The 23,561-nt window shown below is 47.4% G+C and overlaps 1 protein-coding gene across 1 annotated transcript in view; it reads left to right on the top strand.

Annotated features, from left to right (window-relative positions):
* Positions 1–23,561, top strand: part of DNAI1 (dynein axonemal intermediate chain 1) — a 61,224-nt gene that overhangs the window by 23,275 nt on the left and 14,388 nt on the right. The window contains exons 3-12 of the mRNA XM_041764538.1: positions 1,955–2,053; positions 2,248–2,328; positions 3,760–3,886; positions 4,156–4,277; positions 4,522–4,641; positions 5,615–5,674; positions 7,156–7,290; positions 10,372–10,456; positions 14,153–14,270; positions 14,529–14,572. Of these exons, the coding sequence (XP_041620472.1) occupies positions 1,955–2,053; positions 2,248–2,328; positions 3,760–3,886; positions 4,156–4,277; positions 4,522–4,641; positions 5,615–5,674; positions 7,156–7,290; positions 10,372–10,456; positions 14,153–14,270; positions 14,529–14,572 (991 nt within the window). The remainder of the gene's footprint in view (positions 1–1,954; positions 2,054–2,247; positions 2,329–3,759; positions 3,887–4,155; positions 4,278–4,521; positions 4,642–5,614; positions 5,675–7,155; positions 7,291–10,371; positions 10,457–14,152; positions 14,271–14,528; positions 14,573–23,561) is intronic.

Genomic DNA, 23,561 nt, shown 5'->3' with positions numbered 1-23,561 from the left:
TAAAATATCTTTTCTTTTTCATAGTAGCAAAGAGAGGTTAACTGTAAAACTCTCCCTATAACATACAGAAACTGTAGTCTGCCACTGCAGAAGAAAAAACTATTAACACAAAGATAAGACAATCTAATTCTACTGAACACCAGCAGCCTGACTACTAATCATATACCTCAGGGGTGGGCAAATTTTATCTATGAAGTGCCAGAGAGTAAATATCTTAGGCTGTGGAGGCCATTTGGTCTCATGTATAACTACTCAACTCTGCTTGTATGGCCAAAGCAGCAAAAGACAATACATAAATGAATGAGTGTGATTGTGTCCCAATAAAACTATTTATGGATGAAAAAAGAGAGAGGGAGGGAAGGAAGGAAGGAAGGAAGGAAGGAAGGAAGGAAGGAAGGAAGGAAGGAAATGAAAGAAGAGAAAGAAAAGAAAGAAAAAGAAAGAAAGAGAGAAAGAAAGAAAAGAAAGAAAGAAAAAAAGAAAGGAAAGAAAGAAGAAAGAAAGAAAGAAGAAAGAAAGAAAGGAAGGAAGAAAGAAAGACAGGTTGTGTTAATTTATGGGCATCAATTTCCCCATAACCACACCAACATTGATGATTAGTTTCATTTGGTTGAGGGATCTCTTTGTTTTGGGTTTTTGTTGTTTTAGTTTTCAATGGTTTTTTTAGGAAAAGATTTTATTGGGGCCCCTGGGTGGCTCGGTCAGTTAAGCATCTACCTTCAGCTCAGGTCATGATCCCAGGGTCCTGAGATCAAGCCCTTATCAGGCTCTCTGCTCAGTGAGGAGCCTGCTTCTCCCTCTCCCTCTGCCTGCCTCTCTGCCTACTTGTGCGCTCTCTCTCAATCTCTCTCTATATAATAAATAAATAAAATCTTGGAAGGAAGGAAGGAAGGAAGGAAGGAAGGAAGGAAGGAAGGAAGGAAGGAAGGAATTGATTTATTTGAGAGAAAGAGAATGAGAGAATGCGAGCAGGGGGAGGGGCAGAGGGGGAGAGAGAATCCCAAACAGACTGCACTGTGCAGAACCTGGTGTGGGTCTCCATCTTACCACCCTGAGATCATGACCTGAGCTGAAACCAAGAGTTGGTTGCCCAACTGACTGAGCCAACCCAGGTGCCCCATACTTTTCAGGAATTTTATAGTGAAAAATGACATTCTTTTATTTTGTATATCTTTGCTAACCAGGGTGAGTTTTTCTTAATATATCATGGGCCACTTTGGCAAGGTTTTTAGCTATCAGGAAAAGTAAAAACTCGTAGTCTGATTTTTTTGCAGCAAGAATCTGATGGGACTGGGAAGCTCAAAGTTACCAGGCACTAAGAGTATTGCTGAAAGAGTAACCATAAGGTGGCAAATTGGAAGATAAAATATGAATCAGAATTGAAGTAGCTTAAACAATAGCTGGATGGGATCCCTGGGTGGCGCAGCAGTTTGGCGCCTGCCTTTGGCCCAGGGCGCAATCCTGGAGACCCGGGATTGAATCCCATGTCGGGCTCCCGGTGCATGGAGCCTGCTTCTCCCTCTGCCTCTGTCTTTGCCTCTCTCTCTGTGTGTGTGTGACTATCATAAATAAATAAAAATTTAAAAAAAAAAGAATAGCTGGATGTCCTTTCATTTTGCATAAAGCCCTGCCTTTGGCAGCTGGTCCTGATCATTAGGTTCCAGACCATATGGGAGAGAGTAGGGAAGGGAGAGTTCTTCCGGTCTCACTACTGGCTCCAAAGGCCCACCACAATGTTCCAGCTAACCCCTGACCTCAAGGGCTAAGGTGGCTAAGGTCTTCCAGGCAAAGAGAACTCTGGCCTGAGCAGTTCCTTTGGACTCTTCCATGAGTGATCTATTGTGCATTTTGTATTCTATGTATTAGGGACAGAGCTTGGCTTCTGGGAGGATTTGTGAGTGAAAGGGCCTCCTGCAGAAATGCTTACTAATCCTCACATGAGGTTTTTGTCCAGGATGAAGATTCAGGGACTGAAGTGGGAGAAGGAACAGATGAATGGGCCCAGTCCAAAGCCACTGTTAGACCCCCTGACCAGCTAGAGTTGACTGATGCGGTGAGTTAGCAGCATCCTGCCCTTGCCCCTTCTATTTCCTCCAGCCTCAGAAATGTGTTCTTTCATAGTACAGATTAGGAGCCTGCATAGAACCTGGCTGTGAGATGTCTGCTGATAGCCTGAGGGGTCCTCTCAAGTCTCAAAAGCAGTAGGGGCCCTCTGTGTATAACCCTCTTGGTATTTTTCTCCCTTAGGAGCTAAAGGAGGAGTTCACCCGCATTCTGACAGCCAACAACCCACATGCACCCCAGAACATTGTCAGGTACAGCTTCAAAGTAAGTCATCCCCTCTGGGGTAGGGACCTCTAGGTACTCCCTGGCTTGGCAGTGATGGCTATATTACAAAAGCCTCTCTGCTATTAGAGATCACCTTTAAACTTTGGTCTTTGACTGGAACCTTGAAATTTTACATGGAATTTTCTGGAGATTTAAGAAATTTCTTTACTAATCTCCCTTGAAATCTTAATAAGTACTTACTATGTGTCAGACACTGTATTAATAAATTATTTTCAATATCTTCAATACTTCTAACTATCCTGAAAATTAGATATTATCCTCATTTTACAGATGAAAATATTAAAGCTTAGAGTGGCTAAGCCCAAGTTCATCCAGGAAATAGGGACAGAATCAGGATTGAATCCATTCTGCCCACCACCATAAACCATGCTCTTAACTGCTACACTGTTTTATCCTCCCATCCATCTGAGTTACCGAGAAAAGGGCTTTGTGATGACTTTTTAAGGCAGAGCATCCCAACCTATGTGTAGAAATAGTAATTCTTTTAGTCCTCCTGGGGCAGGTGGGTTTGGTACAACCAGAGCCCATGGGCTGGCTTCATCTCTAGTGAATTTATCCCTTTGTGTAAAATATAATAATTTTCTTTGTGACTTGAAAAAGGTTGAGAAGAAATGTTTTGAAAGAAGGAAGGAAATCCTGGTCTCGGGCAATGATACAACTAAGATGTTTATCAATAAAGAAGCTATTAAAAGAACCAGACTAATAGGCCCTATGAAAACAGGGATCGTATCTATTTTTGCTAAGCTTTATATCCCTGGAACCTAGAAAATACTTGGCATGTTGTGTTGTGTCTGCTTAAAAATTATTTGTTGAAAAGGAATGAATAATGTTGCCTGGATTTTAAACCTAGCACTGCTTCTCATTTGCTGTATGAACTGGACAAGTGCCAAACTCAAACCTTTTCTAGATTTCTGGGGCCTCTTCTATAGAACAGGGGGATTGGATATTTAGTGTCTCTGAGAATCTATCCAGTCCTCATATCCACTAAATACAGTACAGAGAAGGTCAGGCCAGGGATATCTGATGACCATGTATGACCTTTCTCAGATCTGTGATGAGACAGGTATATGAGGATCCCAAGGCATGGATGTAAGAGCCAGTGACAGACAAATCCAGAACTATTCAAAGTTGGAAAGAAAAGATATTTTAAAATATGTCTTTGATGAGAACTTTAAAAAAAAACTTTATTTCATTTGCCTCTTCTTCTTTAAGCTGGAATGTAATAAAAACTTCAGGTTAACTGAAGATTGGAGTATATATATATATATATATATATATATATATATATATATATATACACACACACACACACAGATGGACCACATTAAGCCTTACAGAATGAAGGCAGACTACATTTCAACTCCGGCCCTTTTGGGACACCTGGTCTGACTCAGTCCCCTCTCCTCTTAGGAAGGCACATATAAGCTTATTGGTGTTGTGAACCAACTGGCAGTTCACTTCAGCCAGGTCGGGAACCTGATCCCCAAAGACTCGGACGAAGGACGGCGGCAGCACTACCGGGATGAGTTAGCAGCAAGTAGGCTGAGGGACCAGCTCAGAGCTGGAACCCAGAGCCCGGGCCCCTTTCCATGGTCACCCAAGGGAGCAAATACTAAGCCAGAACTCTGCAGAGCTTCCACTTACATAATGGTCCAATAGCTGGCTGTCCTGGTTAGGTCTGGGAGTCAACCCATGAGAACTGTGGTATAGCTGAGGTCTCAAAGGCAGAAACCAAGAAAGCCTGGCCCTGCCAGGGGGTGGGAGAGTAGGCCCGGGCTTTGGGTTCACCTGCAATTTCTTACCAAGGTTCTCAGGAGTCCACTAAGGTGGTGATTTCTGAAACTGAAATTCTTGAAGAAGAAGAAGAGCTTAAGGAAGCAGAAGCTGAAACTGAAGCTGGGAGTCAAACAGATATGCCTGTAGCTGAGGTACAGTATAATATTGCTCCCATTCCTCCCCTTCCAGCTCCAGGTGTGGATGAAAGCTGTAGGGGTTAACTTGTTGGAGGTAGAGCTGAAGGTGAGAGGTTAGAGGCTGCAGGTACCAATACCTCTTGCATTATCACCCTCTCCTACTTCCATCCTCTCCTAGGACATGACTTCTCCCCACCGTTGACTCCCCACCACCTTCTTCTCACAGCTGATCCCTGATCCTGTGGGTCTTTTTTTCCAGGTAGCTGAAAAAGTGACTGAAGAAGAATTGATGACTCCTAAGCAGCCCAAGGAGCGAAAGCTCACCAACAAGTTCAACTTCAGTGAGAGGGCCTCACAGACCTTAAACAACCCTCTCCGGGTAGAGCAGCCCCCACCGCAGTGCCTCTACCTTGAAGCTCTGCACTTTGCATGGCAGGAAATGAGCAGGCCTGCTCCCAGTCTCAGCAGCCCTTAGCTTGGAAGGATGAGAGGCACAGGCCGAGGAGAGCTGGGAGCATGTGTTTGGGTCCTTGTAAGCCAACCTGGTGGGAGTTCAGAGTGGATAACAAGGAGTCTGAAACCCTTCACTGAGACCAAAGCATGTACAGGCTTGGAGAGGATAAGATCTGGGGGAGTTAGGGGAGGCCAGAATGTGCCAGGGAGGCAGGACTCAGAGCCAGTTTGATTGAAGCTGATGGTCTGTAATAGACTAGCTGGAAAAGGCTATAAAAGTTCCCTGGCTCATAAGTATGGAGGGCTCTGAGTACCAGGCTGAAAGAACCTCTCAGGGTTTCAGGGGAGATATCCACATATATAAGACAGTGCTTTACAGAAACCAACCTATGAATGGAGGGCAGAGGTCTATGGGATGGGTTTTAGTACTCCTAATCATGCTGTATAGTCCCTCTTCAGTAATTTGCATGATATACAAGGAAAAGGGAGTGTATTCCTCTGGTGGAGCCAGAGACCCCAGTATTAGGAGGAAGTCTTGTCAGGGTGAAGGATATTAGCCCAGTAGCTTGCCAGGGGCTGACCTCTGTGTCTTGCAACAGGAAGCTGGCCAGAGACCTGTCCATCCCCCACTTGGAGTTTTTCTTGATTGAAACTGGGATAATCAGGCTTCATTGCCCCTGATTTCTAGCTTAGGCTTCTTCTGAAGGAGGCTTAGAAGGAAAACGTAGGCTTTTACTGCATCATTTGGTCCTTTATTCAGGCCCTCTTTACTTCCCCAGTTCCATGTCCCACCCCTCCCACTGCTCCAACTGAACTACTTCACTTATAGATATACTGTTGGGTTAAGTGAGAAGGAGTTGAGGGCTTTCTATGGGTTTCCCATTGTCATTGTTCTCTAGGACCGAGAATGCCAGATGGAACCTCCTCCCAGGACAAACTTTTCAGCCACAGCCAATCAGGTAAGACCCTGGGTAAGTTTAAAAGTCATCACCACACCTCCAGCCACCTACCCCGTGCATCTTTGTCAAAGATTCCTCTGGCAGTTTGCCCTCCTCATTCATCCATCCTTCTGTTCCTTATCCAGGTTCTGAACACTTGACATATGAGACAGTAGGTCACCACCCAGGGAACTCTAGATCAGCTACATGCCCTCCAGGGCAAGGCTGTCAAAGAGGGGAAAAGGCATGGCTTCTGACTCTCTGCAGCTCATGGTATCCCAAGGCTGACTCTGAAGTGTTAGCACTCTAGCTTGCCCTTCTAGCAGCTTTCATTGTTCCTGCAGACCCTCCTTCTCCCTCAAATCCTACTGGATAACCATTCGGATTTGGGCAGGATATGGTGCTAGGAGCCCTGAGCTCAGCCCCCAGCTTTGCTGCTCATACTATAAGATCCTGGGCAAACCATGTCACCCTTAATGCATCAATTTCTTTTTCTCTGTCAAATGAGGATGATAAGCAGCCTCACAGAATTGTAAGAAGGCTCTGAATAAGATAACAAACATTGAATTATGTTGTAGTGTGGAATACTGGCCCATGGGTGAATCATTAATGTAAGGTGTGTCTATCTGGCCTCCAGGTGGCAGTGACTGCCCAACTCTGGAGACCACAGAATGTGATCCAGAATTTTTGCCCAGTCCCAGATCCTTGGTGCTTCCTTGCTACTATCCTGGAGCTCCTATTGGTGTCAGATCCAGTTAGCAGGGATCCCCTTACTTTTAAAAAAAAGATTTATTTATTTTATTTTTTATTTTTTTTAATTTATTTATTTTAGAGACAGAGAGAGAGTGAGCAGGGGAGGAGCAGAGGGGGAGAAGCAGAGGGAGAGGGGGAGAGAGGGGGAAAGAATCTCAAGCAGACTCTATGCTGAGTGTGGAGTCCAGCATGGGGCTCAATTCCATGATCATGAGATAGTGACCTGAGCTGAAACCAAGAGTCAGACACTTAACTGACTGAACCACCCAGGCACCCATCATTTACTTTCCGTTTACCTTTTTATGCTCACAAGGTGTTGTCAGTGTGGTAGACCGCCAACATGAACTAGTAAAGCTTATTACATCTCCATGGGGGAAACATTTTTAAAATATTCTACTTCAGAGTCTTATAATTCACCAAGAAAAATGTGAGCTAGCGTAATATTTGCCCATTTGTTTTGCCTAGTGGGGTCTGTAGGTTGGAACAATACTGATCTCCAGCTGATAAGGAGCCTGAGGTGGAAAGTTCATCCCAGAGGTGCCCTGAGAGCTCCTTCATTTCTGTCCTCAAGCTGGCAGCAGAGAAGATAGACATTGAATATATAACTACAGTAGGCCAAGTAGGGGATGCTATAGAGACATGTGACAGGGGTTGATATAATCTATTCCTCAAGCTTTAGAAGCTGAATAGGAGTTGGCTGGCTGAAGATTTTGCCCTGTGATGATCCTTCTCATCTTGCCCTTGCCTAGTGGGAGATCTATGATGCCTATGTAGAGGAGCTTGAGAAGCAGGAAAAGACCAAAGAGAAAGAGAAGGCAAAGACACCAGTGGCTAAAAAAATGGGGAAGATGGCCATGAGGAAGATGACATCTATGGAGTCCCAGGTTTGATGGAGGTTCCTATGGCTCTGTCACAGAGAATAACTGAGTGGGATCTTGGTCTCTGGGTAGAGAAGCCTGTCTATCTGAAATAATGTCACAGACCTTAAGGGGAGTGCTAATGTTGAAGTATGAAGAGTTGTTTCCTTGTAGAAACATGTGAGAAGACTTACAGCCTCTGGCAATCCACACCTCTCTCCAATCTTGTATAGGATTCAAGATTATTGGGTTAGGGGGCAACAGAAGACATAAATGTTATTGAAAGCCCAATGTACACCTTGAAAGAGCTCAGGAGTCTTCTCAGGGTGGTGTGGGATATGAGAATAAGGCACCACCTCCCTGAGCAGGGCTCTTGGGGTTTGGGAGAGTGATTTGCTCTTTGACCTTCAGTCCTTGTGTTTACTTGTACCCAATTTTTATGGTGAGTCTTATGGGCCAGGAGCCAAGTCAAAGCTGATCACAGTCACCAGCAAGTCCAGGCCACTGGATGTGGTCATTCTGGGCTGGATTTTTACTGTAAAGAACCATATAGAAGTCATTATAGAGGTAATAGTTGGGGGGCTCACTGTGGGTATAGCCTGTATAGGTTGGAGATCATCATGGAAGTTATAGTGATAGGTCACCACAGGGAAGATCACCACGGGGAGTGCTGAAGGACCACATTTGTCCCTTCAACAGAGAGAAAGTTGGGTCAGGAGCCAGAGTCACAGTATGGATATCAGATTGAGTTTGACCTGCAATGGAGTGGGAAAGATGAGGGCCATAGGAAGCTGAGGTCTGGGTTCAGCACCTTGGAGAGTTCCCAGGCAACTCTGGGAAGTGGCTCTGCTATAGAAACCAGATGAGTTAAAGGAAATTTTGCTTTGTCTAAGGTATCCCCACTTCCACTCAAATCCATGTCCCTGATAAAAATCACACTTTACAAGAGCTTTGAGGGTTCCCTGCCTTGGCTTAATATGAACTGCCCCAATTCAGTTTCATTCAACTACAGACCAAGCACTTGTGATCATGCTGGGTACTGGAACCCTGAGGTGAAAGATGAAGTCCTTGCCCCATAGGTTGCCCTGTCCAGACCCCTGACTTCCCCTGTACTATTACCTAGAAGTTAGCAGCTTCAGAGGGGCTATTTGCCTGGGTCACATTTCACTTGAAGATCCATCAATGGTTTGGCTATAGGCTGTTTGGCTATAGGCTGTGTCCTAGGACCATTATTGCAGAAACCTTAACTGCAGCTGCCAGGACCTAGAAAACAGAAGAAATGTCCCTGTGGCTGAAAATTGTCCTTCGGTCCAAGCCTTTGGTGCCTAACATGTCTATCAGACTTGGTGTCTAACATGCCCAGGGAAGAAGGACTACACTTAAATCTTCCAATTTGGTTGACATTGAAGGCTGTGATGCAGGAAGATACCAGCCCTCTGAACGAAGAAGCTACAGTGGAGGCAGGACACTGAATACTTAGTGTACAACCACTACATAAGGCAATTGAGTTTTAATTGGGAATCCCAAGAACTGCTCCTAGCTGTCTGTAAAATAGAGTGGCCCTTTGCTCAGGCCCAGTGCATGAAGAGTGACCTCTTCTTCAGTGACTTGCATCTGATGAAGTTGATATAAAACTCAAGTGCATGGGAAGGGAGAAAGTGGAATAATTCCATGATACCCTGGAGTAATAGATCTCAGGTTTGTCTCATTCATGATTTGGATGAATGTACAGAAATGAAAGCAAGTTTGTCTGATCTGAAAGATTAGGACAGGAATGGGAGAAAGGGTTCAGAGGCCACAAGTTTAGTCAGAACTAAGGAAGAGCTATGTCTGTTCAAGTAGCATAATATCCAGAACAAGGGAGACTGAAGTCCACCACATTCTGTCTTTTTTTTTTTAATTTATGATAGTCACAGAGAGAGAGAGAGAGGCAGAGACAGAGGCAGAGGGAGAAGCAGGCTCCATGCACTGGGAGCCCGACATGGGATTCGATCCCGGGTCTCCAGGATCGCGCCCTGGGCCAAAGGCAGGCGCCAAACCGCTGCGCCACCCAGGGATCCCCACATTCTGTCTTCAGAGCACATCAAAAACCCTGAGTCTGCCAGGATAAGGCAAGGGTGTTCAGGCTAGTGAGGGACTGGCTTTCTGTGTGAAGCTGAGGGCTTGGGACCTAGAGTCCACAGAGCTGAGTTTGTATCCTGTCTTTGCTACTTATTAGCTGGGGTTTTCTAACCTGTTTCCTCATTGGAAAGACATCCTAAAGATACTTTGCAAGATTGTTGTAACAACCCAATATTATGTACAGTTGCTAGTATAGTACAGTGACCCTATGGTGCAGGTGCCATTATTCATCCCTGCTGTATCATGTGTACTCAGACTCAGACTCAGAGAAATAACTTGCCTAAAGTTGCCACTTGGCTCCTAATCCATGGGATGGGAAGGGAATGCAGGTCTGTGTAGCTCTACCACCTGATGCTGACACTCCTGGGATATCTCGTTTTCAAGAGCCATGGACCTAGCCATGTTGAGCTGCTCAAGCTGCGCACTCATCTGGTTCCTTCCTGCAGTGGGCAAAGTCTTGGATTAGGAGTCATTTCTGCCTTGTACTTCTGGTATACAAGCATATCTCTGCCCCTCTCTGGGCTTCTATGTCTTCCTCAACTCTTAAGTAAATAAATTGGACCAGAAGCTCTCTTTAATGGGAGTCTTTGTCATTTCCTGAAATGGTGAAACCTCTCTGTCTCCACTGAAGAAGGCTCTTACCTTCCCTTTTCTGTTCTTCCCTCCAATACCCTTCCTGGGATCTCTTCAATGTCCTATGTTGTACTCCAAGATATGCCTTCTGAATAAGCTCAGAATGAAAGATCATGAGGCAGGCTGTGCCCAGGAGCCAAGTATGGCAGTGCAGACTCCTTGTGCCATTTTTGAGCTGGGCATTCCCAAAAGGGGGTGGGGAGGTGAGCTGGTCCTTGACACATGAAGAGATATCTTTACAGAGTTATCTGGGGTGGGTGGTGTCAGAGACACAATTGTACATCTTGACTGTGGCTTGAGGCATAACATTTCCAGGTGCTAGTATGAGGACCTGTGGCCTCTCTATCTCCACAGAGTGATGACATCACCAAAGTGACTCAGGCGGCTAAAATTGTGGAGCGGATGGTCAACCAGAACACTTATGATGATGTTGCTCAAGGTAAGATTTGAAGTGCTGACAACTACTATTATAGCCTGTATTAAAAATTCCTCATGGGGCACCTGGGTGACTCAGCTGTTGAGCATCTTTGGCTCGGGGAGTGATTCCGGGGTCCTGGGATCGAGTCCCACATCAGGCTCCCAGTGCATGGAGCCTGCTTCTCCCTCTGCCTGTGTCTCTGCCTCTCTCTCTCTCTCTCTGTGTGACTATCATAAATAAATAAAAATTAAAAAAAAGAAATAAAAACAAAAACAAAATTCCTCATGGGGTGCCTGGGTATCTCAGCTGGTTGAGCATCCAACTCTTGATTTCAGCTCAGGTTATGATTTCAGGGTCCTGGGATCAAGATTTATGGGCTCTGTGTTCAGTGGGGTTCTGCTTCTCTCCTTCTTCATCTTCCTCTGTCATCTCTGTGCTTTTTCTCTCTAAAATAAATAAATATTTTTAAAAATTCTTCGTATAAGCCATGAGTGTCCCATACTAGGTCTGTAGATGCAAGGGGAGAAAAACTAATCCTTCCCTCCTCTGGATATCACCTGGAAGACATGGCATACACAGGTCTACTACAAATAATGGAATAAGAAAAAAAAATGGGTCTATTGATGAGATCTGACAATGGTGCAGCAAAAACACCTGCACATTAGTGATCCAATGGATCACTTCCCAACAGCCCAGGGAGTCAGGCAGAGAGCAGAGAGTATTACCCCTACTTTACACAAGAGGAAGCTAAATCCAAGTCTACCTGGCTAGTGAATGGCAGAGAGGACCCAAATCTAGGTCTTGAGCTTCCTAATTCTTGTCTCTACTGTGTCCATCTTGGAGACAATATAAATACTACAATACAGACTGAAACTGCTCTGGGGATCCTCAAGAATGGAGGAAGGGATGAGTGGCAGCAGTAAAGGAAGGCAGCAGGGAGGGATAAGCTAAATGCCAAGGGATAAGCAGAGGTTGAATGGGAGATTAGCAGAAAGGCAGATGTTTTCACTGGGTGAGGGACAGCATGAGCAGTGACTTGGTGGTAAAAACAAATTGGAATGGACTCTGAGGATAAAGGGCAGCTGGCTCAGTGACTCAAACAGGGGTTTGTTGGAAAGTAGGGAGAGTTCAGGTTATGGAGGTGATTAGAGCCAGTTAATGAAGGACCTAGAATATCTCAGGGAATCTGAGCTTTTCCTGCAGACAGTTTAAAGATACTGTCCAGGCGGGAACATAGCTCATTGAGAGCATGGCCAGAGAAGGATGTGATTGGCCAAATACAGGGACAGAGATGAAGATGAGGTTCAGATGTGGGGTGGAATGGGCCTCAACATACCTTTTCCAGGGGAGAAAAGGATACAGTTATCATAGTGAAAAACCAGCACCAGTATTCCCTAGGAATGACCCATATACTGGGCATTGTGCTGTGCAATTTGCATATATTACTTTATATTGTCCTGACCTCCACACTGTCAGATGGATACCAATATTCTCTCCATTTTGTAGGTGAGAAATCTGGACTATTGCCACTCATTCAAAACCATAGCTAGTATGAGGAGTGAGTGGAGCAATCAGGACTTGATCATGGGCCCCTTGGATCCATAGCCTAAGCCCTTCAGCACAATGCTACAGGGCCACTGAGCTGGAAGAGACATTTCAAATAAACATTCAATAAGTCTATGCTGGTGATTAATTAGTAATGAAGTGAAGAAAGAGATTGATTCAGAAATGCTTAAATCCTGGGGGCCTGGGAAATTCTGGTGTCTTTGACAGAGCCAGGGAAACAGAATCCTTCCCATGGCATGAACAGCACATTCCCAAGTGGCTTGTATTTCCCTAAGAGGTTGTGCATTTATTTGGAGCAGCTGCCTCCCCAAAGTTGGCAGCTCCTCGTTGCTGGCTGGTCTCCTTTGCTGACAGCCTAGGGCTCTTCTTGGTGACTTGATGCTCATTGCTCACCCATGGGACATAGAAACCAAGGCTGCCAAGACCAGCAGCCTAAACAAGCCCCCTTGTTATCATTCAGGCTGGAAAACGACCTTGAGTGCTTTTCAAAGCTGTCAAAGTACACAGCAGCTGTGAATGAATTTGTCACTCACACAGCTTGGCTTTCTGAAACCCAGCCTCTCCAACCAGCCCACCGAAAGGGCTGCAAACACTATTAATATCCATGGAGAAATTGGCCTTGGTGAACCTTTTTCATTTATAAGAACACAATCACATAAAAATGCATTGAACTTTGATTTTTTTTTAATTGCATACTCTTTTCCCTTTGGGAAAGTCTAGTCATGAAGAAGTGAAAGCAGAGAAGTGTTCCCAATTAATCTCCTCTCTGAAATGATGTATATTCAAAGATTGCCTAAGCTCAGGGATCTCTGATATGATCAAGGCTCATGCCTCTGATCACTCTAATTTTTTGTTGTTGTTCTGAGATATTTTTGAGGTTTGAGTGTAGTTCCATGACCTCAAGGCTGGGGCAGTGCCTGGGCATGTCCTTGACCATGTTGGGTGAGAGCATTAGTTTTCTAATGGGTCACCCTTGGTTGGAAAAAAGACTGAGAAACTTTTCACTTCTGGTGATTTATTTCATTGCATTCTTTGAACAGTCATTGGGTGTCTGCTGTGTGGCTGGCACTGTGCTAGGCACTTCGAGTCCAGTGATGAATATAACAAGCTATCTGCTCCTCAGGAGCTGTCTGGTAGGCGAGACAGGCAAAAGGATAAATAGAAGCAACACAGCGTGACAGATATTTCAGTAGAGAAGAGGCAGGGCTGAAATGAAGGAAGCAATGAATTCTGCTCAACAAGAAAATGAAGGCCTCACAGAGGAGAGGGAATTTAATCACAGAGGATCTGCACTGAGTGGGAGTCTGCCAGGAAGATGGAAGAGCGGGACATTTTAGACACTATTTGATATAGAGGTTACATGAATACTTAGCTGGAAATGCCATGGAAGTCATGGCTTGGAGTCTTGGTTTGACCAGGAAGCCCTGTACAAAGGGAGTCATGGAGGGATTTTCAGTGGGGTGGAGGAGGTAGTGTGGTGAGGCGATTTATTTGTTTTCACTCAGGTAGCTCTGGGGAGCACAGACTGGAGGAGGAATTATCGGAGGTGGGGAGACCAATTAGGAGGAGGATGTAATAACCCAGGAGATGGTTCTTGGGCATTGACTATGGGTTTGGGGAAAAAAATGAATGGATTAAAGAAGTAGAAGGAAAATATGAGAGATGACAGAAAGAGATTAGTCAAGGATTATCCAGGTTTCCGGTTTAGCTAAGTGGTAAGATGGATGGTGCTTCTACCAAGTCAGAGGAAGCAGGAGGCAGCGATGATTTAGGGCAGGAGATGAACTTGAGTTCAGAGAACCCAGTTCAGGGATCCACGCAGCTTTCTTCACCATAGTGGAGCATAAGCAGCGGATGTGAAGATGGACAAACCTGGGATTTTATCTAGGAGGGCATGGCTACTTTATTGTAATTTGCCTCCAATAGCAGTGATGACAGTAACAATGACACATATACAAAGCTTACTGTGTGCCAGGTATTTTTCTAAGTATAATTAATCCTCACAACAGTCCTTCGAGATAGGTACTATTACTATTCCCACTTTGAAACACAGAGCCTGTTTTGGCCAAGGAGGTACAGACAGAAAGTGGCAGACATGGGTTTGCCATAAAATGGCAGTCCCAGGGCTGATTCAGTGTGGGTGCATTTAAGATTTCAAGTACTACGAGGATGCTGCTGATGAGTACCGAGACCAGGAGGGTACACTGCTGCCGCTCTGGAAGTTCCAAAACGACAAAGCCAAGCGCCTGGCTGTCACCGCCCTCTGCTGGTAAGTATAGACATTGCCGCAAACCCAGAGCCCCTGAGCGCCTGAGCAGGGCGCTTGTACTGCGCTTAACCAACCACCTTGAGGATGATATGTAGCATTAGAGGAAAAAATGGACCTGGGATGCTTATGGGATTGTGGGATCAGCCCAGGTCTCTAAAGTCAACAGTAGATGTCTGCAGTGTAGTTAGGCATCAGTGTTGTGTCCATGGGAAAGCCATGTTCATTTCCTGGGCCAATGGGCTAATATTTATTTTGCAGGAATCCAAAGTACAATGATCTATTTGCAGTGGGACATGGCTCCTGTAAGTAATCTGGCATTTTTTCATTTGCTCACTCAACCAGCAAACACTTTAGTACCTATTCAGTGCAGAGCTCTTTGTGAGGTGTGAAAGATGACTAAGATGTAGTCACTGCCTTCAAGGAGCTCACAGTCTAATGGGAAAGACGGACAATCCAACCAGCAGTTAGAGCTGGGTGAAGGACTATGCCAAAGTGAGCGCTGAAGGTGTTATTGTGGTGAAGAAAGAGGGGAGAGCACTTTTGGCAGAAAAAAATAGCATATGCAAAGGTCCAGAGGCACAAGAGATATGGGAGGAAATGAAACTATTGAAGGAGCCAGGGTTGGCCCCCAAAGGGCTTGATAAGCCATTCCAAGAAGCTTGGAAATTCTCCTGAGGGCAGTCTTAATGACATTCTTCTGAGGGGAAGTCACTGAAGGAACCTGAGAAGGGCAGGGACAGAACCAGAACAGGGGGGTATTGCAGGCATGAGGCTGGGGGCTGGGAAACCACTTAGGAGACTGGTGAGGCTCCTCAGAAAGAGATGGCAGGACCTGGACCACAGCTGTGGAGTGGGAATGGGGAAGTGGGTTTGGGAAGCATGAGAAGTTAGGCTAGACCAGACCTGGGGAGAGAGTGGATGGTGAAGCTGAGAGAGAACTTTCCTGACCTGGCTTTGGAGCAGGCAGGAGTGAGGCAAGGTGCTTCATGTTCTTCCAGGTCCCTGGAAGACTGTTTATTGTCCAGGCTGTTGCTGCCCCTGCTGGCCCGCCTGTCTCTCCACAGCAGGAGGCAGCAGTGTGGGAACTGTGTAGTAGGTTGCTTTCCCTTCATCTTCCATGTTCCCAGCAGAAGCCCCTGCCACCGTGCTGGGCTGGACATTCCTCCTTCCTAACGGGAGAGGGCCCCACACTTCATGTTAGCTGCAGCTCTCCAGGCTAACAGCATGTTCTCTGGCTGGGAGGATCAGCATCTATGAACAGAAAACCCTTCCATTCTCCAAGCTTCTGCTGCCTGGCAGACGTGCAAGCTCCTGGTCCCTACCCCTCAGACTGCCTGTGCACCCAGCCCTTTCTTTGACCAGGGTTGAGGAGTGGGAGGGAGGGCAAGGAGGAGTTGGTGTTTATTATTCCTCTCAGGGAGGAGACCTTGGAGCTGCTCCCAGTCTCGTGGTCTGGGCTGCCTTTGAGGATGCCCTAAATGCCCGCTTTGTGTCCCCACTCCTGAGGGTGGGCTGCTGCCAAGCTGGAAGCACCCTCCCCCTCTGGCAGGGAACTAGCACATTCCTCCCCCTCTGCTGCAGCTACTGGGCCTGGAACAGGGCCTGGGGGTTGGGCAGGCCCTCCCAGGAGTGGGTGTGGACCCCCTGTGAGGCTGCTCTCAGCTCAGGCTCTCTGCCCAGGACTGAAGCGAGGGTGGGGGAGGCTCCCTAGCAGGTGGGAGGGAAACCACATCAGTTCTTGCCCCATCCTCCTCCCACCCAGTGCCAGAAGCAGGGGCAGCTGGTTGGGGTCATGCAGAGGCTATCCATAGGGGCAGCTTTAGTCAGTAGTGGTGGAGAAGTAAGGAATAGATGACCCTAAGCCTGACAGGCCCAGCAGCCTCCTTTAGGCAAGCATACACCCAGGAAGGGCCTCTTTGTCCCTTGCTGGTCATATCCACATGCCTGGGTAGTACCAGTCAGTTGTAGAACTTCTGACTAGAGGGTTACTTTCCAGTGGTGTGACCTGAGGACAGAAGCTGCTCTGAGCCTTGGTTTCCTTGTTGGTGACATGAAGAGGCGACACTTGCCAGAATTCCATCCAGGGTTGTTGCTAGACTCACTTGAAAGAAAAGCAAATGGGCCCTATGAACTATAGGAACCACTGACATGTAAAGGACAGTAATTGCTGATTTGTCTGCCATTCTGTCCCCTGGCTTTCCCGCAGGACTCTTAGGGGACCTAAGCAGAGAGAGAGGGCCGTAGGGATGGAGGAGAATCAGATAAGTCCCCTACCTACTCTAGAGAGCAGGCCCCAGAAGCAGCAGTGGTGGTATTTGCTGTTACTGCCACTAGCAAAGGAGTTATCGACCAGCTAGAGCCTTGCAGATCTCAGCACCACTCTGCAGAGGCCCAAGCAGAACCAGGCTTACCTGGGACTCGGAAGGGCTCCTGCATTCACTTTTGAGATCACCTCTGGGAGTCCTGTGCTCTAGAGTGCCCAGAGGCGCCCCCCCCCCCCCGGCCCAGAAAAAAAGAGAGCAAAGCTGAGGCAGGCAAAGAGCACCCTCGTCACTGGATGAGGTCATTGTGAGGAGCAGCTGGCTCAACAGCATCCATCACACTGTCTTTGGAAACTCCCAGATGCCAGCCTCCTGTCATCAGACTTTGCCTCATACAGACAAACACTGGAGGGAGAATGTGGATTTACTGTTGGATTTGACCCTGATAAACTCAGCTTGGGCCTCCTTTTGCCTGATATTTATTCTATAATGCAGCTAAGAAGGACTTTGGCAGGCGTAGGCACATGCCTAAGTAGGACTGTGGCCATTCTATTTGGGCACAGAGCAGAGTGGCTGGAGCCAGGCCAGGCCAGGAGCAAGAGGTAGGGAAAAGGGAGTCCAGGCACTTGCCTGCAATACTACAGAAGCATTTGCACTTGCCTTCACTGTGTGGCTCTTGGGGATGAGGTGGTGGGCATGTCAAGCTACATGTAAAGCAGAGACTGGGGTGCCCCCTAGGGCCAGGCTCCTGTGTCTCAGCAAAGTAGAGATGCTGTGAGCAGGTGAAAGCAGATGGAGGAACACTGCCAGAGGGCAAGGGAAAGTAGTCTAGGAAGGGGTGGCCCATGGGGCAAAGCTGGAATGCAATTATATCAGCCTGCTACACTGAAGGGATCCTTTCCAGCCCATTAGCCAGTTGATAGCAGGGAAATGGGAACTCCTCATGGCCCGTTGGGCAGGGATGGTGGAGGAGATCCTGGACACTCTGTGTGGTCCTGACTAGCTTACAAGAGATGAGGGGGAAGCTTCACAGTGGGCCACCCCTAAGAAAGACAGAGGAGCCAGCTGCCCTTCAGCCCAGCCTCCCTCTGAGGGCAGCCCTCAAGAGGAGCCAAAGTCAGGCCCTGAGTCCCAGCACTGAACCCTTTCCCACTCTGTCCGATCACATCCTGGCCGATCTCTGAGCCTGCCAAGGCCAGAGATACACTTGTAGGGATTTAAATCTTTCCTGATCATTTATTTGTCAGCTTCACTAATTAAGCAGTGTTAATTTCATTTACTGAAAATGGAAATTCATCCACCTCATTTCTCCCCGTTCATCCTCCACACACAAAATCCATCACTCCTCAGCTGCAGGCTGCGTAAAATTTACAGGACTAATTATGTTGTCAGGTCTCTTTGTAAATACAGTCCATAAAGGCCACTGTGCTTGCCGGGTTGTAGTGCAAGGGCATTCCCGTTGTTAGTTTAATTACTGGTTAGTTATTTAGGTTCTCAAATGTTTGCCTCATTTTCCCTAAATCAAATTAAATGTCCCGCTTGATGTATTCTGTCTCCAAGGCCTTGCTCTTATTTCCTACACTGTTTAAATATGATTTCTAATTGGAGGAAAGTGCTCAGAAAAGCCCAGCTGCCTGGGAGGCAGAACCCAGCCTGGCACTACGGCCTCTGGGTCTCTGGGCCGTGCCAGAGGTTTGGAACCCTCTAGCACTGATGTCCTGTCTTAGTGCAGCCTTGGGCTAGTCCCTGCTTTTGTGAAAAAGACTGTGAAAATCCTAACTAAAAGGGCATTTCTGCTCCTGGAGTCCAAGGTGGCAAGGCTGGGTGTGGGAAGCTGAAGAAAGATTTCATTATTGTCACTAGAAGAGCTGGGGATCATTGCATACATCACCCAGACTTCTAAGGACACTCTTTCTAAACCATACCAGGAAAAGGTATCATCTATGGGGCTTCTCTCTCTGATTCCTCAAAATAGAGTTTGGGTCAAACTTCCCTGAATGCCTACTACATTTGTTTCCTATTGCTACTGTAACAAATTGCTATGAACATATGGCTTAAAACAACATCAGTCTATTATTTTACATTTCTGGGGGTCAGAAGCCTAAGTGGGTTTCACTGGGCAAAAATCAGTTGTCAGCAGGGCTTTTGGCTTCATCCTTTCATTCCTAGAGGCTCTAGGGGGACATCCATGTCCTTGCCTTTTCCAGCTTCTAGAGGCTGCCCATAGTCCATGGCTTATGGCCCCCTTCCAGCCAGCAAGTGCATTATTCTGACATCTGCTTCTATTCTTAACCTCCTTTTCTGAGTCTCCTGCCTCCCTCTTTCCCTTATAAGACCCCCTGTGATTACATTGAGTCCACTCAGATAATCCAGGATAATCTCCCCATCTCAAGGTCTTTAACTTAATCAGACCTGCAAAATCCCTTTTGCCAGCTAAGTAACATAGTTATGGGTTCTAGGGATTAGGACATGGACATCTGAGGGGTTGTTATTCCGCCTACCACAGCCCCCTTCCAAATGCCTCTTGCATGTCTTAATAAGGGAGTCTTTAAATGGCTGCTGGCTTGGAGTCAGCCCTGGGCTGGACTCTTGGAAAGCCACAGTAAGAAAGGAGGAGGTGTGCTGTCTGAGGCTGGCTTGGCAACCTGTCTGCAGCTTGGCATCCAATTCCCTCTGACCACTGACCTGGCTTTAACCTGGTACCCTAACATGCCCTTTGTCTACCTTGCCTTCCCTGAATCCTGAGCAAGAGCCAAGGCTTCCCCTCTGTTCTGATAGCCAGAACTCTCCAGAATGGCCCCTGTGATCTAGAGTTATTACTTGCAAGGCAGGGGTAGAGCTCTGGGACTGAGACCCCCACTGGTGGTTGCCAGTTCAAGAAGACACCCATCCATCCACGCTCCTCACTGGGCACTACTCTGCTAGGGCCCCACCACAGGGAGCTGAGGGAGTGAGGGCTTTGGTCTATGGTGGCATTAAGCCCTCCTTCCCTGACACCATGGTTTTCTGAGAGCTGCCAGATCAGGTTCTACTAGGGGGTTGATTCTCCTTCCCCGGATCTTGTGGATCATGGAAGGTCAGAGTCAGCAGGCTTTAGAGGTGATCTAGCCGAGGCAAAGGGTAGCAGGAGGCCACCCTCCCAATGGAGAGAGTAAACCTGCTGGGCTAAGCCGTGCTCACTCCATCCTTTGACGGAGCCTTTGCAGCAGGCTACAGAAAGACCTACTCATGACCACCTATAATAACAACGTACAGGTAGAGAAGAGTGGAGGGGCCCCACACACAGAAGAGAGGCTGAATGATCTGGAAGCCTTCCTGGAGAAGGGCAAGAGCATAAAGAGGAGCTAATGGCAAGCCAGCAGCCCTCTCCCTCTGTCTCAGAGTCACAGACCAGATGGTTCCTTTCTCTTTCCCTTCCCCTCCCTCTTTTCTTCTCTTTCCCTCTGTCCCTTTCTCTTTCCTTTCCTCTGTTTCTCCTCTCTTCTACCTAGCCACATTTACTTACTGAAATCATGTAGCCCAGAGGAACCAGGAATTCCTCACTGGCCCCAGACTTCAGAGTCTCTGCCTCTTTATACAGTGGAGTGTGGGGTTGGGGGCTCCCATCTATGTCATTGGACCCTCCAGTCCTACTTTGAGAAACCAGGGAATTTGTGATATTCAGAACAAGATACCCCCGGGGCTCAGGGCCCAGGGCTTTGTAAGCCTAGAGCCTGATGAGATTCTAGTTAGTCTCCACTGGGAACCGAGGCACTATAGATACCCCTTGAGGTATCTCCTAGTGGGTGACATTGTGATGGGAATGTTGGAGAGCCGAGCAATGATGTACTAGGCTGCTGGTGACCTGGTTGGTGATATCATACTGGGAATGTTAGAGAGTTGGGAAATGATCACTAGACAAGGCACTAAGGACTGCTGGTTATCTGAGCAGTGATATCATATGGGATCCCTGGTGGCCTGAGTGAAGATGTAATTTTAGGACTTCTGGAAAAGATGATGATACTGTTGGAGGTCTGGGCTGTGATGTCACCTGGGTATACTCAGAAAATGGAATAGTGAGGTCTCCCAGGGGCCACCAGAGTCAGGGATGAGAACATCATAGAATAAGATGGGGTGGAAAGGAAGCACCAGTTAAATGAGAGCTTTCTGTGTTCTCCCATTGTGGTTTGGAAGACAGAACCCTGAACTGGAATTCAGGAAACATATAGTCTAGGCATGATTAAAAACTGTGATCTTGGGGCACCTGACTAGCTCGGTCAGTGGAACACGAGACTTTTGATCTCAGGGTTGTGAGTTCAAGCCCCATGTTGGGTGTAGAGCTTACTTTAAAAAGAACAAAAAGAAATCATGATCTTTATATCAGGAGGACTCATTGGTTGCAAGTAAGAGAGACCACCAAGGGCAAGAGGCTTATTGTCAGGATGTATGTGGCCTGAGAACTAAGATAGGACCTAAGGTCTTCATGTGATTGAATGCTCTCTGTGTCCCCATCTCTTGAAATCCATGCTTCTCTCTGCCAAAAGCTTCCCCTTATCATGTGTGAGTGCCCTGTTCTTTACACATTCTCTAGTCCAGATTCTGAAGAGATTGGACTGGCTTTGCCAGTTACCACCACACCATTAGGTCTAGTGTCCCCTTCCTTTCTCCATCTCCACATAAAGACCAGATCAGTGCAGTGTAATTTCAGCTATAAACAAGATATTGTGTGACGCAAACACCATGTGAGGGATCTGATGCAGCCAAGCAAGCCATTTCTTCCTTCTGGCCTCAGTTTACCCCTCTATATAAATCAGGAGCCAAAGTCCAGCCTCTAGTCTCAATGGTTCTAGAGCAGATCAGAGATATCCTCACTACAGAGCTATTAAGCCAGGCTAGGGTTTCTTACCCTCCCCCCCTTTTCTTATTTCACTAGTCATGAAGACTGTACACACGCAGGGGGTCATTGCTGTCCCTTGAGGGTCAAGGTCCTGCCTGTGCCATAGTAGGAGCAAGTGTGAGGGTCATACCCACCTTTGCCCCTTGATGAGATAAGGAGAGAGTCTGAGTCCTCAGCCTGAGCATCAATCACTCTCTACTCATTCACTTACTTGTTTGCTCACCATCTGGGTGCCTACCCACTCATCCTATGTCAGTTCCACCCAGCATCAAGGACAGACTGGACATTAAGGGCATCAATAGTTCACCAGTGTCCTGGTAGTTACCACTCACTACCCATCCAGGTGCTGGTCTCATTCAGCTGCGGGATGGGGCTCTCTCATCACACTGGGGGCTGCTGAGGGCAAGCCTACATCTCCAGTGGAGTGTCTCTGTCCCTCCCAGGGTCCAGCCCACAGGGAGGCCCAGGATTTGTGGGATGAACAAAAGGAACTACAAATGACTGTCACACTGCCTCAGTCCAAGCCCTGCATGATCTGGAGGGAACAGATCACTTCCTTCAGCAGCTGCAAATTTCTCCCAACCAGGGTCAGCCCTCAGGGCCCACCCAGAAGGAGCCCTACAGAGTGAGGGACTGCCAGCTCCCCACTCCACCTGAAGGCCAGTTCCTACTGACTTTGAGATAGTGTCAGGCATAGGGTAACCCCCCTGGTTCTGGGAGATCTGGAAGGCCCCAGTTCCTCCTCTTTTGTGAGAGGTTTCTCCAGAGCAGAGCATTGTCCTTCCTCAACCACTGGGTGCCCTTCCCATGCCTCAAATTGTACCCTGGCATCTTCCACTAAAGGAGCAACCCCCTCCTGGCACATGAAGCCTCCTTTGCAAGTGATCAGGGGGAGGGATTCCCAAAAGGGATCCCAGACCTGGTAAGGATTAGCAAGGGAAGGTGGGCTTCCCCATAGAGAACTGCTCTGGTGAGCACACCAACTTGCCTCAGTTTCTAACTCTACCTACCTAAGGTCAGCCTGGCTCCTGGCTGCACTCACTCCCTAGTACTGGCTCCTAGTAAGCACCACGTGGTGTTTGCAGAGTGTCTGGGGCAGGAATATCTGGCAACTGGCTGTAGCCAAGCTCATCCCCAGAGCCCAGGGAACCCAACCAATACTGTCCCTGAGTCCAGCCCAGGCACTTCTTCCCTTGAGTAAGGGGCAGCATTAGAAGTAAGACAGGGGGCACCTGGGTGGTGCAGTCAGTTGAGCATCTGACACTTGGTTTCCACTCAGGCCTGGTCTTAGGGTCATGAGAGCAAGCCCCATGTTGGGCTCTACTCTGAGTACGGACTCTGCTTGGGATTCTTCTTCTCCCTCTGCCTCTCCTGCTTATGATCTCTCTCTCTCTCTCTCCAAAAATAAGTAAATAAATCTTAAAAAGAAAGAAAGAAAAGAAAAAAGAAAGAATGACTCAGCAAAACTAATCAGGGTGGGGCAGTCTCCCCATTTTTCCCATCCATGGGCTCAAGACCTCAGGACTGGCCATGTTTTCAGGAAGGCCTAGGCCTGCAGTTACCAGGGACAAAAGAAGTAGCCCTGGTAGGGGAGTGAGCCCTTATCTCATCTAGAAGTTTCCCTTACCTTAGAGTCCCCAAGATGGGGGGCTGCTCTAGACTTCTTCCTTTCCTGAGCTTGGGAAGGGTCCTGAACTGGTGGTGGCAGGAGAGCTGGACTGAGAGTTAGGACTGTATTCTGTTCAGTGACTACATTATGGATGCCACATGAGCAGTGAAAGAAAGAGGGAGGCTCTCGCCTGACATAGGGTAGGTGGGGAGGAAGCCTCTGCTGAGTGGTCCACTGTTAATCACCAAAAGCTGTGCTCAGGCCAGAAGTGTGACACAGTGGCCTGTGGAAGCCTGACTGGCTGGCCTTGGACTTCTCAATTCTGGGAGCATGCCTAGATCTAGAGAGCAGGCTACAGCTGAGGACCCTGGGCCCAGAGGGTATGGGAAGATGTCCATAGATGGCTAGTTTGGAACTCATATAGAGAATTCCACGTTAGTCCAAACCGAACTCCTGCCCCTGGGTTCCTCTTCTGAGGTTCCTGCTTCTTCCCAAGCTCACACACTCTTCACCTAGCAGCTCTTTGAACCTGCATCCTGCTTTCC

The sequence above is a fragment of the Vulpes lagopus genome, chromosome 7 (assembly GCF_018345385.1).
Source record: "Vulpes lagopus strain Blue_001 chromosome 7, ASM1834538v1, whole genome shotgun sequence".
In the NCBI taxonomy this organism is placed as follows: domain Eukaryota; kingdom Metazoa; phylum Chordata; class Mammalia; order Carnivora; family Canidae; genus Vulpes; species Vulpes lagopus.
Note: the sequence above shows the minus strand (reverse complement) of the source record. Positions and strands in the feature narration are given on the sequence as shown.